Source organism: Mytilus edulis, chromosome 5 (assembly GCF_963676685.1).
Source record: "Mytilus edulis chromosome 5, xbMytEdul2.2, whole genome shotgun sequence".
NCBI lineage: Eukaryota > Metazoa > Mollusca > Bivalvia > Mytilida > Mytilidae > Mytilus > Mytilus edulis.
The window spans coordinates 7,788,406-7,805,785 of record NC_092348.1 but is presented as its reverse complement, the minus strand read 5'-3'; the positions used below and the strand labels follow the sequence as shown (position 1 = coordinate 7,805,785).

The window sequence follows — 17,380 nt, the reverse complement described above, 5'->3', positions numbered from 1 at the left end:
AAGAAGTAATTGCATTCATAAAACAACATTGACATTAAAACATTTATCAATGTATACTTCGTACAATGAATGAAAAAAATCGATAAACAATAGAAAATTATATAAGCGACGATCATTTGTTCTACAGTGATTCCCGCTTAAATGTAAAACCATGTCACATGACAGTCATATGATTTGAAAAACACAATCTGGGGCAGCATGTGCATACATACTTTTGCCGGCCAAAGTGGATTTAGGACTGATAATCATTCTGGGAAGGGTAGACTGTTTTTGACCTTAATAAAATGGCAGAAATTGCATTATCTTTACTAATTCAAGCAATAATAACATTTCTTGACAGAGTTTGAGGCATCTATGTTGTAGTCATATGACCTTCACCATCATGTTATGAATAGTAATTATCGATGACGTCACATCTTTTGTTTAGAAATATAAAACCCAAAACTAAATTGGTGCGTCATTTCTGGTCCGCGTCAAAACAGGTACCAAGACGATATATCTCCTCCTTTAAAGTGTGGGATTGATATTTCATTTGACATAATGAAAAAAAGAGAGGTATGAGTGGTATATGTCAATGAAGCAGCAACCTAACTATTCAATAAAAACACAAAAATACAGAGGTCAACATGCAGTCAATATTTCATAAATTACGGGAAATCTTTCTAATAAAATCAATCTTTAATTTGAAGGTAATAATGTTAGACTTGACTTAAGTACAATATAAATCACAACTCTTAAACAACAGACACTTACACTTGTGTCATATATAATATAATACCTTAGTGCATGAAGGTCTAAAAAATACCTCTTCTAAAATATTCAAATATATCCAAGGAAATCTTTGAAATAATTACTGGCAGCAAAGTTTTGTTAATAAAAAAATTACAAGATTAATGAAAATTCAAATACCAATTTAGTAAAAAATGATTTTAACAATATGCTGTTATGATACTGCAACTTTTTAACGCAAGCCAAACCATAATTACAGACTGAATTTAATGTTTGCTTAGAGATTATTATTACATATAAAAGCACCACCTTTGTTTAAGAAAGATCTAAAGACAGAGGCATTATAACATGAGAATTGTTAGACCTACTGCATTTGCCATTAAAGAATTGCTGCTGAGATGTAGTCATGACGACCTACTTTCAATATAAATTAATATAAATTCTATTTTTAGCATTCATCATAGTTCCTACTTGCATGTCCAACACAATAGTATATTACACTTGACAATAGAGAAAACACCCCAGCACCTACAGCTACCCAGAATCCCCAGCCGTAGATTAACTGCATCCCAGTTGAACTTTCTTTGGTCAGAACTTCAGCTTGATGATCGAGGTATGCTTTAGCACCAAACACACAAACCGAAACAGCAATCAACAGAACTGAAATAAGTATCAGATTGCAATATTTGAAGATAGTCATAGAAAAAAACCCACATCATTTCATCATGTTCATAATTAAATAGGAAAAGAACTACTATCATGAATAGAATCACTCTAATCATATGGTATTATTCACAAGATATAAATTTGTAAAATGTAAACTTTGTAATAGTTTTAAAACATTTTGGTTGGTCAAAAGATCTGAAACCTTATCACAAGGTAATAGTAAATTAGAGAATTATTTCAACCTCAAGACTGACTTTGTAAATGAGGCTTATTTATCAATTAAAGATTTTAGTATAAGAAGAGCTATATGTAAAATGAGAATAAGTGCTCATGATCTTAAAATTGAGAAAGATAGATATAGTAAAAAATACATAGAGAGAACTCAACGTCTATGTCATCACTGCTTATCACATGGATCAAATTCTATTGAAGATGAGACCCATTTTACAGTAAATTGTCCATTATATGATGAACAGAGGAAATTATTATTTGATAAAGATATCACTTTTTGTACTAATTTTAAAGAACTCCCTAATGATAAGAAATATTTCTGGCTGTTCACAAATGAGCATTTACCAACTCTCATGTGCCTAGGAAATTACATTATTAAAGGTTTAGAAATATGATCCAGATGTAAACAAAAAATATGAAGTAATTTAGTATTTATTGTTATAAGATTTAATATAATAGTTATATAAAACACATGTTGTGTTAGGCTCTGATCCTGTCCATAACGTAATAGTACATGTATGTATTAGTTTTCTGTTTTGCTTTTTCCAATCATATTGTGTTGTAAAATGATGCCCTTTATGGGTTCTTGATTAGATTAATAAAATTCTTATTCTTATTCTTATATGTTAAACTTTTTCACGCCAAGTGCTTACTATTCCTCTCCAAAATGATAAACTGACATAGATTTCACTCACCAAAAGGTTTGTGGCAAATGGCTCTTTAGAGGATTTTCTTCTATAATTTTTGTCAAGTTTCAATTTTAGGTATTAGTTACACAAGAACATGAACCTGAACGCTAGCATGGCTCTACCTAAGGTATGCCAGGAGGGATCATGAATCTATTTTTAAATGGTAACTCATTAGCAACCACACCATTCTCCTTTTTCTATATAGTAGACAACTTCATAAGGTCAATAATTAATTATTTCATTAACATAACCTTAAGCTTACACCAACTTACATTTGTACAAAAATAAAATGTACATGACTAAATCATTTGAATCTTTAGCCACTAGTACGATGGCCCAGACTAGTAAAATTTTACTTGGACTAGTAACTATTTGTAACTATTTGTTTTGACACATAAGAGAATTGTTAGAATATTGGTCGTCAGACTAGTATATTGAGAACTGAGCCTGATCTGACACTAACGTTACAATATAAGAACTTACAAGTGAGGTTAGCAAACGCTCCAGCTGCTTGGTGGGCATTACATCCTTTACAGACGTTACACAATGACAACAGACCAATCAAAAGAGCCAGCATGGAGGAGGCAACAGCACATGACATCAATCCCTGTACAGCTTTAAACCAGTCTAAAAACAAAAATGTACATTATTTCAGTCTGTGGTCATGAATACTGTAAATTCAGAAATCATTGCGAGGTTTTTATTATTGCTAAAAATGCAACAGACGTGTAAACACAATAATTCAAACTCGCATTTTGAAATATTTTATATGAATTAAACAGGATATTTCTCAAAATCGTAAAAATTAAAATCGCATTTAAGTCTAAAATGACAAAATTGCAATAATAATTACACACAATAATTTCTAAATTTACAGTACGAGTTATTTCACCTAATGCAATAATATCAACCAACATGTAGAAGACTAGGACTGTTATAAATTGCATACAGCATATATCATGTACATGTACATCTACATACCAGATGTACATATACTGTACACTGAATACTATCTTCATCAATTATCCATCTGCCTATAAACAATCACCTACAGTAAAAGTCTCAAGCATACATGTATGAGTGGTACATTGTACATTCATGTAAGTCCTCGCAGCAATAAAGGGATTAATAGTAAAATAATTATGCAATAACTTTATATCTATTTACACAAGTATAAGGATAATTTGTCTTAGTAAGCACTTTTAGAAGTGTGAATTTAAGAAAACATTGATTTTACTACCATTATAGTCAGAACAAACCATGTATCATTAAGCTGGATTTATTTTTAATTGATAATCAACAGGAAATTTCATGTTAACATTGATTCTTTACACAAAATTAAAAGTGACAAGATAGCTTGCTGATAATTTATAATTCTAGCTATAGGTCATTGTAAATGTTGTAATACAAATGTGTAAAATGTAGTTTTAATTTTGTAACCTCAAACTTCTGCTATGAATTTCAGTTTGAGGTTACATGTATATCTAATAGACAGAAAAAATATTAGTCATTCCTTATAATTTAATTATTTCTTCCATATTTAAGAAGTAAATCGTGAAAAAACTTTGATGGTGTCAAGGTCATATGACAAATCATATCTATGAGCTGATAGACAAACTTTCAGCCAATCAGAAGACATGATACATCCAAAGTTAAATTATAAAGGAATTAAAAAAAGAGTTACTCAGTATAATTCATTTTGCTGATTTTCAAAGTCATTTTAAACAAACTCCTGCCTCATTTTACTCACATTTGTCATAAAAATAAATAAATCCAAAATAAGTCAAGGACCCTCCCCCCCTAAAAAAAGTTTGAGGTCAAATTATTAGTATATTACATATAATTTATAGATATAAGAAGATGTGGTATCGGTATGAAATTATGTACTGTTTATTTGTACTGAATGGTATTTTCCACCCAAATATGTTTATGTCAAAAACCTCATGGTCATCAACAAAAAAAAATACACAAATTTAACATGTAATCATTGATTTGATTGCTTTCTTTTATAAACTTTATTTAGATGTAAGTATTCAATCAATGCACAGTTAAGCAATTTTTATATATACATGTAATGTTAGATATCAAAGAGAATTTTCAACATGAAGAACCCTTGACTAGTCATTAGAAGGTTGAATGTTCAACCATGTATGACAAGCAAGTTCAAAAGTGTAATCAGCTGTCAATGTAATCCCCTAGGCAATGTTCACACCATTTAACAGTTACACCAGTTAACACTTAACATTTCTTAATTGCCAGGGATACAATAATTGGGTTAGGGACAAAACTAATGGGTATTTGGTCAAGAGAGGTGCACCAGTGTACAGATTTAACTAAGCAAAGTCACTCAACCTTTCAACATCCTTTTTGTGAAAAAAATTTAATCTTTTTACTCAGTGCAACATAAAATTTGGGATCTGGAAAAACTAATCTGATGGGTTTGCTAAAAGATCTACTACTGGCTATTTTCCCTGTTATTTTTACTTTTCCCAAGGGAGACAATCATGACCAGACGGCAGTGTAATAAAAAATATACTTGCAGTTTTTTCATGTGCTTTTGTACAAAATGTATATAGAAAGTGACAATAATCTTAATAAAAAGGTTAAGACAATAAAGTCATGATAGTGATTATTTTTTATTGGTACCATTTATTCTGTCAGTCTGACTGTCAACTAGAATTTTAAGTCTAAATCAAATATGTTGGATGGGATATGAGAGAGTAGCCTTAATGATATTATCATGATTATGATAGATTTGGTTCATGAGCATCTGTCTTAAACTATTTTTTGAAAGTCCAGAAAAATATGACCTAGAGTTTGATGAATTTCACATGACTGGAAATTAAATTTATAACACCACAGGACATTATCTTTGTTGTAAATTGAGATTCTTGTTCAAGATTGCAAGCTTATAAATGAAGATATCTGTCTATAGCATATCAATTAACTAATAAAGAGCTAGTTTCTATATAATTTTGTAAAAGATATTTTCCACTTTAACGATGGACACTGCTGATCACAAGCTGGTTGAGTTTCATACAATTTCAATCACATTATCCATCAGTGGACTTTCTACCTTTCATATTTCAATTGTCCATCATTTTAGAACTTGTCCGAGATATTGCCGATATTAACATATACAATAAGTTTTATAAAAATTTGGTAAAAATTGCACCGGTGAGAGCGATAACCATACCATTTTCCATATCTTTAATATTTATAAGTGGCAAAATCTCTTTTTAAAAAGTTGATAGTTCACAATTTTAGAACTTTGTTGTATACAGTGTACTATCAGGTCCTATCGCACCCAACGCATCTTTGCAGACTACACATTTGCACCGCACATGTTTGCCCCCTTGGTCTGTTCATGCCTTAATTTCTATTCAAATTGCATAAGATATTTTTTTATACATTTATATACCAAATAAATGACATTTTCCTGAATATAGCTTCTTTTTTATTAATTTGATGATTAATTATTTAATGTTAATTATGTATCGATTTCTGCTCATTTGAATTAAACACAGCTAAATTTAGTATTATTATTTTGAAAATCATAATAGTTGTTTTGACTTTCTTTGATGTAAATACTGCATATACTTAGATTAGTATGAGAAAAAATTTGTAAGGGTTCCGTGGAACCCAGTGTCTCGCCTACTTTTGCTGTTAATCGCAGGCTCAACAAAAACAAGGAAAAAAAAAAATTGTCTCTCAATACTATCTTTTGATTGTAAGAAGCTTCTGTCCAAGTTTGGTAAAAATCCAGGATAGTTTATTAATCTAATAAATGTTTTAAAAACTTTAACTGCAGACTATACAATGTATGTAATGTAAACTGGAAGAAAAACTAAGTCCATCTATAAGTAAAATATGAAAATAAACAGGTACAAAATTTAAAAAAAACTTCCTTCTAGATACAAGCTTTAGATCGTAAACAAACTTTTGTCCAAGTTTGGTACAAATCCAGCAAAGCTTATGAAAGTAATTAAAATTTCAAAAACAGAGTGAATGTAATGTTTCCTGACAGACCATGCTGACAGAAAACTTAGTCAATTTATAAGAACTAGAGGCTCTAAAGTCAGTAAAGAGCCTGTGTCGCTCACCTTGGTATACATGTATGTGAATATTTAACAAAAGCAGATAGATTCATGACAAAATTGTGTTTTGGTGATAGTGATGTGTTTGTACATCTTACTTTACTGAACATTCTTGCTGCTTACAATTATCTCTATCTATAATAAACTTGGCCCAGTAGTTTCAGTGGAAAATATTAGAAAAATTTACAAATTTTATGAAAATTGTTAAAAATTTACTATAAAGGACAATAACTCCTTAGGGGGTCAATTGACCAGTTCAGCCATGCTAACTTATTTGTAAATCTTACTTTTCTGAACATTATTGCTGTTTACATGTTATCTCTATCTATAACAGTATTCAAGATAATAACCAAAAACCGCAAAATTTCCTTAAAAATTACCAATTTAGGGGCAGCAACCCAACAATGGGTTGTCCAATTCATCTGAAAATTTGAGGGCAGATAGATGTTGACCTGATGAACAATTTTACTCCGTCAGATTTGCTCTAAATGCTTTGGTTTTTGATTTATAAGCAAAAACTGCATTTTACCCCTATGTTCTATTTTTAGCCGTGGTGGCCATCTTGGTTGCATGACCGGGTCACTGGACACATTTTTTAAACTAGATACCCCAATGATGATTGTAGCCAAGTTTGGATTAATTTGGCCCAGTAGTTTCAGAGGAGAAGATTTTTGTAAAAGATTACTAAGATTTACGAAAAATGCTTAAAAATTGACTATAAAGGGCAATAACTCCTATAGGGGTCAATTGACCATTTCGGTCATGTTAACTTATTTGTAAATCATACTTTGCTGAACATTATTGCTGTTTACAGTTTATCTCTATCTATAATAATATTCAAGATAAAAACCAAAAACAGTAAAATTTCCTTAAAATTACCATTTTCGGGGCAGCCACCCAACAATGGGTTGTCTGATTCATCTGAAAATTTAAGGGCAGATAGATCTTGACCTGATGAACAATTTTACCCCTGTCAGATTTGCTCTAAATGCTTTGGTTTTTGAGTTATAAGCCAAAAACTGCATTTTACCCCTATGTTCTATTTTTAGCCGTGGCGGCCATCTTGGTTGATTGACCGGGTCACGCCACACATTTTTTAAACTAGATACCCCAATGATGATTGTGGCCAAGTTTGGTTTGATTTGGCCCAGTAGTTTCAGAGGAGAAGATTTTTGTAAAAGTTAGCGACGACGGACGACGACGCCGGACGCAAAGTGATGGGAATAGCTCACTTGGCCCTTCGGGCCAGGTGAGCTAATAAAAAGGTTAAGACAATAAAGTCATGATAGTGATTATTTTTTTATTGGTACCATTTATTCTGTCAGTCTGACTGTCAACTAGAATTTTAAGTCTAAATCAAATATGTTGGATGGGATATGAGAGAGTAGCCTTAATGATATTATCATGATTATGATAGATTTGGTTCATGAGCATCTATCTTAAACTATTTTTTGAAAGTCCAGAAAAATATGACCTAGAGTTTGATGAATTTCACATGACTGGAAATTAAATTTATAACACCACAGGACATTATCTTTGTTGTAAATTGAGATTCTTGTTCAAGATTGCAAGCTTATAAATGAAGATATCTGTCTATAGCATATCAATTAACTAATAAAGAGCTAGTTTCTATATAATTTTGTAAAAGATATTTTCCACTTTAACGATGGACACTGCTGATCACAAGCTGGTTGAGTTTCATACAATTTCAATCACATTATCCATCAGTGGACTTTCTACCTTTCATATTTCAATTGTCCATCATTTTAGAACTTGTCCGAGATATTGCCAATATTAACATATACAATAAGTTTTATAAAAATCTGGTAAAAATTGCACCGGTGAGTCGGATGAGAGCAATAACCATACCATTTTCCATATCTTTAATATTTATAAGTGGCAAAATCTCTTTTTAAAAAGTTGATAGTTCACCATTTTAGAACTTTGTTGCATACAGTGTACTATCAGGTCCTATCGCACCCAATGCATCTTTGCAGACTACACATTCGCACCACACATGTTTGCCCCCTTGGTCTGTTCATGCCTTAATTTCTATTCAAATTGCATAAGATATTTTTTTATACATTTATATACCAAATAAATGACATTTTCCTGAATATAGCTTCTTTTTTATTAATTTGATGATTAATTATTTAATGTTAATTATGTATCGATTTCTGCTCATTTGAATTAAACACAGCTAAATTTGGTATTATTATTTTGAAAATCATAATACATTTAGTTGTTTTGACTTTCTTTGATGTAAATACAGCATATACTTAGATTAGTATGAGAAAAAATTTGTAAGGGTTCCTTGGAACCCAGCTGTGTCTCGCCTACTTTTGCTGTTAATCGCAGGCTCAACAAAAACAAGGAAAAAAAAAATAAAAATTTGTCTCTCAATACAATCTTTTGATTGTAAGAAGCTTCTGTCCAAGTTTGGTAAAAATCCAGGATAGTTTATTAATCTAATAAATGTTTTGAAAACTTTAACTGCAGACTATATATATGTATTGTAAACTGGAAGAAAAACTAAGTCCATCTATAAGTAAAATATGAAAATAAACAGGTACAAAATTAAAAAAAAAATTCCTTCTAGATACAAGCTTTAGATCGTAAACAAACTTTTGTCCAAGTTTGGTACAAATCCAGGAAAGCTTATGAAAGTTATCAAAATTTCAAAAACAGAGTGAATGTAATGTTTCCTGACCATGCTGACAGAAAACTTAGTCAATTTATAAGAAAAATACAGGGAAAAAAAGATCTTTTTTAATACTAAATTTACATCTGGATACTTAAGAGATAACTGTATTGTATTTGAAGCTTTAAGGACGTCCATCGGTAGTTTTACTGTCGCAAAGGAGTAGGTTCAGTAAGACCCCGTTTTGGCCCCAAAATATAGCAGTTTTACAAAGTTGTGAAAAAGTTATCTTTTAGCTATTTATTGGAAAGTAGAATGCTTCTGCTGCACAAATATTGGCTCTTTTTGACAATACAATGCACATATATTGGGTACTAACATCATTAAGTCATGCTAAATTACTGAAATCTTCACAATTTTAGCATTTGAGTTAAATTTTAGAGGTGTAATACCACCAAATCATGGTACGTCACATCCGGTTGCATACGAAAGTAGGCCTAAAAAAATATTCCCTTGAATTTGACAGTTGTAGAAAATTAACCCTGCATTTCAATGCACTTAAATTTTTATGAGTCGTAAATATGTATGTTGGGTGTCTGAAAGCATCCTTCTTTTTTTATTTGATGGTCTTATAAAATATTTACGGTTACATAGTTACCAAAGCAGGTAACCAGTAAATAACAGTGTAAAAATTGGGTTGTCTACCCTCGGCGGTGGTTACTTTCTTATATGCAATGAAATGTAGTGTGAAATTTTCACTGAATCACTGGAAAGGATTGAACTTTACACATGCAAAGTATTTCTTTGGTTGAAATAAAGGTAAATACTGTACGATTTTTTTAAAAGTGCCAATTTAACAAAGACTAATAGGGAAAAATCAATGGTGGTATTACACCTATTTAGGGAAACTAAATGTGCACTCGTGACCCTATTGTACTTTCATTTTTAAAAGTTATTAATAAACCAGTTCATACATTGTAAATATGGACTATTCGGAATGGATTTAGACACAGAAAGTACGTTTGAGGTAAAATTGCATTGAAATGGGGGTTTACGGGTGTTTTCTTAGTCAAATGGGTGGACAGACGAAGCTGTATTTAGATTACTGTGTTATATTTTAAATTACCCTTACAGTTTTTGTTTTGTTTATACAACATGTGAATTTTTTATTTCAGTGTTAACCATGTTCTGAAGAGCATTCTGTTGAAAAATCTTATATGTGAATTGGTCTGCAGATGACACTTCAGCATTAAAGTATGTATCAACTATCATCATGTTTTTTTTTGTTTTGGCCGCAAAAGTTTACAATTTGCCATTGTGCCGTCTACATTTTGCACAGACAATAACTCATCTAAACACTTATTTGTCCTGGATTTATAAACATCAGAATCCAGTCTCACATACTTAAACTTTATAATTCTTACCAATTATTTTTTGTACCAGCATTCCAAGGGACATAACCCTTTTTAAAAACATTTTGAGGTATTTTTTTATTACTCTTTCTCCCCATTTCTAATGTAAAATACAAGAAAGTGGACTTTTTGTGTAAATCTATTAGAAATATACTGTTATGAGTAAATAAAAAGACTTTGATACCAGTAGCAATAAATGATTGACTGAAAGGGAACCGTTATTTCTCACACTAGGGGAACAGACCAAAAACTCAAGTTACACATAAGGGCTTATAGAAACTTCCGTGTAGACTGTTAACATTTATAGAGACAGTTCTTTCAGCTAAAACACTTAAATCATTGATTTAACATTACATTTATTTCATTTTTGTGGGAAAATAATCACATTTTTTTTATTTTTTAGACAAAAGATATCAAGTTTTGATGAAAAAGGAAGGAAGGAGGAAAAATGGACCAAAACAGACCAAAACAGACCTTCAAATGAACTCTAAAAGGTGCAATAAAATTGTTTATCATCTTAAAGTTGTCTTTTGTATTCTATTTAATTGTTTGAATGCATATATCATGAGTTTATGATCAGATATTAGTCAACACTGCATTTTATAATGATACACTGAAATTAGGATTTTTCGAAGAAATTGGACTGAAATTGCCGTAGGATATGGCCTTACATTATAGCGATTTTCTCTGAAACTATAGTTCTGACTGAGACAAAACTTGACAGTTATGCTTGAAATAACTTGCAATTGGAGGGGAAAAAATTGCATTAAGTTTATTTGACATTTAGGTGTTCTTTAGGTGTAATACCACCAAATCATGGTACGTCACATCCGGTTGCATACGAAAGTAGGCCTAAAAAAATATTCCCTTGAATTTGACAGTTGTAGAAAATTAACCCTGCATTTCAATGCACTTAAATTTTTATGAGTCGTAAATATGTATGTTGGGTGTCTGAAAGCATCCTTCTTTTTTTATTTGATGGTCTTATAAAATATTTACGGTTACATAGTTACCAAAGCAGGTAACCAGTAAATAACAGTGTAAAAATTGGGTTGTCTACCCTCGGCGGTGGTTACTTTCTTATATGCAATGAAATGTAGTGTGAAATTTTCACTGAATCACTGGAAAGGATTGAACTTTACACATGCAAAGTATTTCTTTGGTTGAAATAAAGGTAAATACTGTACGATTTTTTTAAAAGTGCCAATTTAACAAAGACTAATAGGGAAAAATCAATGGTGGTATTACACCTAGACGGTTTCCGTCTTAAATGAAAGTGGCCGCATTCGTGTTCATCCATAATATTGAAATGTAAGTTGTATTTGATGATAATACATAACATATATAAAGGTTGAGGATGAACATGGATGTGGCCACTTTCATTTTTGACAAAAACCATCTGAAAAGTGACGATTTTTTGCATATATTTGATAGATTTTTCATATTTAAGCTTGAATCGGAGCGTTTTTAATGACTTAATCAGTTAAAATCTTTCACATAAACTAATTGAATCAATTGAAATAATCACTTAAGTGTTTAAATAGTGTCCAAAATATTTCGTTAGATAAACCTGAAATTTGAGGCCAAAATCGGCCATTACCGGACCTACTCCTTTAGTTTACCTGGCGACGCGTAGCGCAGACAGGTAAACGGGTATTTGTGACAGTAAAACTACCAATGGACGTCCTTAAAGCTTCAAATACAATACAGTTATCTCTATTCTAATGCAAAACAAGTTCATAATTAAATTTCAATCATTATTTTAGTGTAAAATCTTCATTAAAGAAAATTTTTTGAAAAGATGTTATCTTCTTTGGTCCCTACACTAGGTGACGTCATAGGTATGCTTCCGGCGTCAAACATAAACACCGGGCGTTTTCTAGCTTCTGTGCCGCTTCGGAACGTAATAAAATTTGTTAAAAAGAAGATTTTTAGGTGCAATATGTGAGTTTTTTTGGCTTTTTATTGTAGACATTACATGTCACTACATTTAGCAATTCAAAATGTCAGCTTCCTAATTACAGACAAGGAGATAGAGAATTTTACGCTAACCGTCATCCAATTAGAATCATTGATACACAATAATTGCATTAGAATATCTTATGATAATGAACAAGCTTCTGTCAAAGTTTGGTAGAAAACCAGGTTAGTTTAAGATAGTTATTAAAATTTCAAAAACTTTAACCACAGAGTGAATATTTGTGGACGCTGATGCTGCCGATGGAATGTCGGATCCCTATGTCTTGCTTTTCGACAAAAGTCGCAGGCTCAACAAAAACAATGCACTAACCAAAATATGATTAAGATTTATTCACCACAAAAATCATTGTCAGAATGTCACTTTATGACACAATGAAAAAAAAATGTAGAAATACACCATTTGTACATTAATCCAAACATGATTAAGATTTATTTAACCAAAAATAAACAGTCAGAATTTTACTTTATTTTGAAACAAAGAAAAAAATTACAGCAATACCATGAATACGTTTACTAACCAAAACATGATTAAGATTTATTAAAAACTTGATTACAAAATTATTAAACACAAAACCTAATTCTATTCAAATCCTTGACAAAACCAATAAAAAAAGGAGCGAATGTGATGGGTGTGAAAGGACTTTGGATGGGGTCTCACTAATTAGCGACAACAAGCGTCAAGAAGCGACAACAACCGTCAACAAGCGACAAGAAGCGACAACAAGAATTATTTTAGCGACAACAAGCGACAAGAAGACTATTTAGCGACAAGAAAACATTTTTTTTTTTATTAGATATAAAGAAATTGTATTTAATGGTTTTTTTTAAATATACGAGCAGATATGTCTAATTAAAATGTTTTATTATATAGATAAATAAGTCTGATAAAATTTGTTTTGCGTTCTTTTCATTTACGCCAACCTTTGTTCTCAAATGCCTTGTAACATTTTCACTCAAGTGCCTTGTGCACAATGTGAGTTCAGATGTTGGAAAACTGTCTTTGATAGCTTTTACTAAAGCCTTTTCCGGCCTCATCTGAACCAATCACAAGATTGCTATAACTAAGCAAGGTATCACTTATTGTTGTATCAAGCACTGAGGCAATATGAGTAAAAAAACGTTGGTAGGTGTGGCAAGCACCATCCCAATGCAAATAAATTGGTTCCATTATTATTGGGGTTTCTGTTTTTCCCTTTGCGTTTAAAATTTTGAAATGGCTTCAGTCAGCTTGGTAGAGCAAAGGAAATGCACACGCTATAAAATTGAAACAAAAACAAAAAAAGGTCAACTTTCCTTTGAAGGATTTATTGAAACAAAAACATGAAATATTATTTCCTTTCTAACAGTATAATTCATTGTTCTTGATAGGAACAACATTAGATGTGGCTTCACCCTAAGGTAATAACAGTACACACAATGTGGAACATCAAACTGAGATTAACGAGTCGCGTGTCCCCTGTTTTATTGCTACAATAACATCCAATTCAACTTTGTACACGCGTCAGACTATACAATTACACGCGCCAGAATATACAATCATTGTAAATAGTGAACACCTGTTGAAAACTCAAGATTGTCATTAATTTCCTTTCATCTTCAATCAATATGCATAAACATGATAAATATCGTGTAATGAAGCAATAAACAAATAAAAAGATGAAAACATTCACATTTCAATTTTCTTTTCCTCCTGTTTGATTACAGTTCTTTGTATTTCACAATTTGTGTCAATATTTTCAAGACAATGATGCACAAATAATTCATTTTGCGAGCTTAATATATATTGCACGAAAAGAGTTTTAAAATACAAATTATAAGATAAATAATATGTTCTAAAACACAAGGAAAAGTAATCTCATAATACAATAATTAAACGTAACGTAATACTGGCTGTTATTCATAATAGATGATAAAATATTATGTAAATAATGTTTCATTTTTTTCTATCAATTTTAACTTTCTTGTCGCTAAAATTATTTTCTTTAACATATTCTTTTAATATTTATTGCAATGATTAATTTTAATTGAAAAAAATGTTTTCTTGTCGCTAAATAGTTTCTTGTCGCTTGTTGTCGCTAAAATAATTCTTGTTGTCACTTCTTGTCGGTTGTTGACGCTTGTTGTCGCTAAAATTCTTGTTGTCGCTAATTAGTGAGACCGCTTTGGATGCAAGCATGTAAGGTTTCGAAAATAAAAGTGGACGATCAAGAAGGACTTGAATGTGTTTTGTCTTTTGAGGCAATCGGACCAGGATTCCTACTATAAAATGTATCATTCATGATTATTGTACAAAATGTAGTAACAAACGTAATTTGGTGAAATATCAAAAAATATATAAATGTGTAAAATATTTCCATTTGATCTGCTTTAAAATTACCAGGGAGACAAAATAAATAATTGGGTGGGGTGTACCAAACAAAACCACGCCCACGTTAACAATAACAACATCAATATCAGAAATTATTTTATACCTGGGAGATCTTTTTCAATTTGGAAATTGTCTGAAAAGAACCATTTGCAATTATCTAATATCCCAGATGTAGCAGGTCCGCCAAGACAACTGATCCATAGACCGCAGTCACAGTTTGTTGATGCACAATGGCATAAGGTGTCTTGTTTGTTGACAAAATGTAACCAGTTTGGCATTGCAAAACACACAATCGTAGCTACAGTCGTGATTAACACGAGTAAAACTGCTGTAACAACTAAACAAGAAGCCATTTCTATCGTCTGTTAATCTGTAATTAACAATATATTGTGTACTAGTCAATTTTGTCTTAGACACTTCTTTTCTTTCTTTTATATTTCTTCTGCTTCGGTGCTTTTGTACACTTCCGGTGTCTTTTAAGGCATTTCCGGTTATAGTCTCTTTCAACTTTCGGTGAATTTGAACAATGCTTTAACGTCACATAGGAAGAAATTTTGTCGTTCAATGTTTACACAAAACAATTTTATAATTTCACATGGGGAAATGTTAGCATACAGGGTTAATAAATCAAAAGTATGTTAGAATTAAATCACGGTCATAAAACTTTCGAGCATGATTTTTGTACTCAGACTCGAAAATCAACCAATCAAATTGCTGGATTTCATGTTTCGAGCATGATTTTTGTGCTCCGAGCACTGAGCAAAGTTTTATGCCTTTAAATAGACTGAGATTTAAAATTGTCCAGAAGGTCTGTAGAATGTCTAAGAATCCAAAAATGCCTACCACTACTGGATTAAAATAATTTTGTCGTTTGTCGTTCAACGTATTTTCTTATATATATAATAGAACAACAACATAATGATATTTAATAGAAGAATAATATAATGACGGGATCTTTTAAAGTACAGAGTCACGTTATAAGAACCAAAGAAACAGAAAAAGTCGAATATACAAAACACAATTCCTCGTTTTGCATCAGGAACTTTCTATACTAAGTTAGTACAGAAAGTTATACTAAATTAGTATAGAAAGTTATACTAAGTTAGTACAGAAAGTTATACTAAATTAGTATAGAAAGTTATACTAAGTTAGTACAGAAAGTTATACTAAATTAGTATAGAAAGTTATACTAAGTTAGTACAGAAAGTTATACTAAATTAGTATAGAAAGTTATACTAAGTTAGTATAGAAAGTTATACTAAGTTAGTATAGAAAGTTATACTGACTAAGTTAGTATAGAAAGTTATACTGACTAAGTTCGTAGTGGGTGTCATTGGGGTCTAAGCGTGACGCGGGATTGCCGATTTTTTGTAAGCGTGACACGTGAAAGCCAAATTATTGTGTCGTGAAAATGGGAAATGAGGTCTAGCGGGACCCGGGAAATGACAAAAAAATGAGAATTGCTTACGTACATAGTGTAAGCGGGATACGGGAATCTGACAAAACTATAAGCGGGATCTGGGATCGGAACCCCCAATGAGACCCCCTTAGTATAGAAAGTTGTACTAAGTTAGTATAGAAAGTTATATCAAGTTAGTATAGAAAGTCCCTGTTTTGCTTGTAGTAAAAGAACCCTTCATAAAACGGTACACCAGCATAATACATTTTTAGTATTCTATTCCCAGAGTATAGTAAGACGGACTAGAACACAGGCGCTTGGTGAATGGACACCTCTTTTTTCTTTCCCATTTTCTTTCTGTTTGCATGGTGTTTACATTTTTTTTAGTAAATATTCTTTTTACTCATTTGCATGACAGTGATTCCGGCATTTCGAGTCCTCTATACGTATTTTCAACGTAGACTATTAATGAAACTGGGAACTTACACATATTTTCGGCTAGGCTGTCTACTGACTGGCTGCTTACCAGTGATCACTTGCACTTGTCTCTGAATACGATTTTCTTTAATAGTATAGATACATATATGTATATAGGCTATGCAAAATTCTGCACTTAATCAAGAGATTGGGAGAACTTTTTCGTATCTATAAAAACTGGCTGTGTAACTGATTGTAAATGTACCAGCTGCAATCCCCGGGTGGATCTTTTGCTATTCTCCAGTGTGAAAGAATATTCTTTAAATGTTCGATAATTTATTTTTTTATTTTCACTGGCATAGAGTAAAAAGAAATTATTCAACAAAATGCATCCCACAACTGGCCTGTCCCGTAGTCCGTACATCAGCGTGAACGGTATGCGTTCGATCTGTCAATCCATTATATGTTCATGCCGGTGTGGGCGGAACTTAGCACATGTCTGTACTGCAAAACTCTTTATCCCGTCGAGTGAAAACCAGAAATTTGGCTTCTTCGTGGTACTCTTACGGATAAGAGGAATTAGTTTATAACTGCATGCAACAATCGAATACTGAATACAAAACTGTTTTGTGGGACGCCAATTAAAAATGAATTTTACTCCGCTTTCAGGCGATGCAGCTTGAACTGGATATTTACTACCTTTTATCCTGCAATACCAGTGCTATGGACTTAACAGTTGACCAAATTAATA

General features: G+C 31.7%; 1 protein-coding gene across 1 annotated transcript; it reads right to left on the bottom strand.

Annotated features, from left to right (window-relative positions):
* Positions 1-515: 515 nt before the first annotated feature.
* LOC139522853 (uncharacterized) lies at positions 516-15,341 on the bottom strand. Its single transcript, XM_071316460.1, has 3 exons — positions 14,917-15,341; positions 2,799-2,942; positions 516-1,389 (listed from the first exon to the last, which is right to left on the bottom strand). Exons 1-3 carry the CDS (start codon positions 15,164-15,166, stop codon positions 1,178-1,180), a joined length of 606 nt encoding a protein of 201 aa, XP_071172561.1. The 5' UTR covers positions 15,167-15,341; the 3' UTR covers positions 516-1,177.
* Between the last annotated feature and the right edge of the window lie 2,039 nt (positions 15,342-17,380).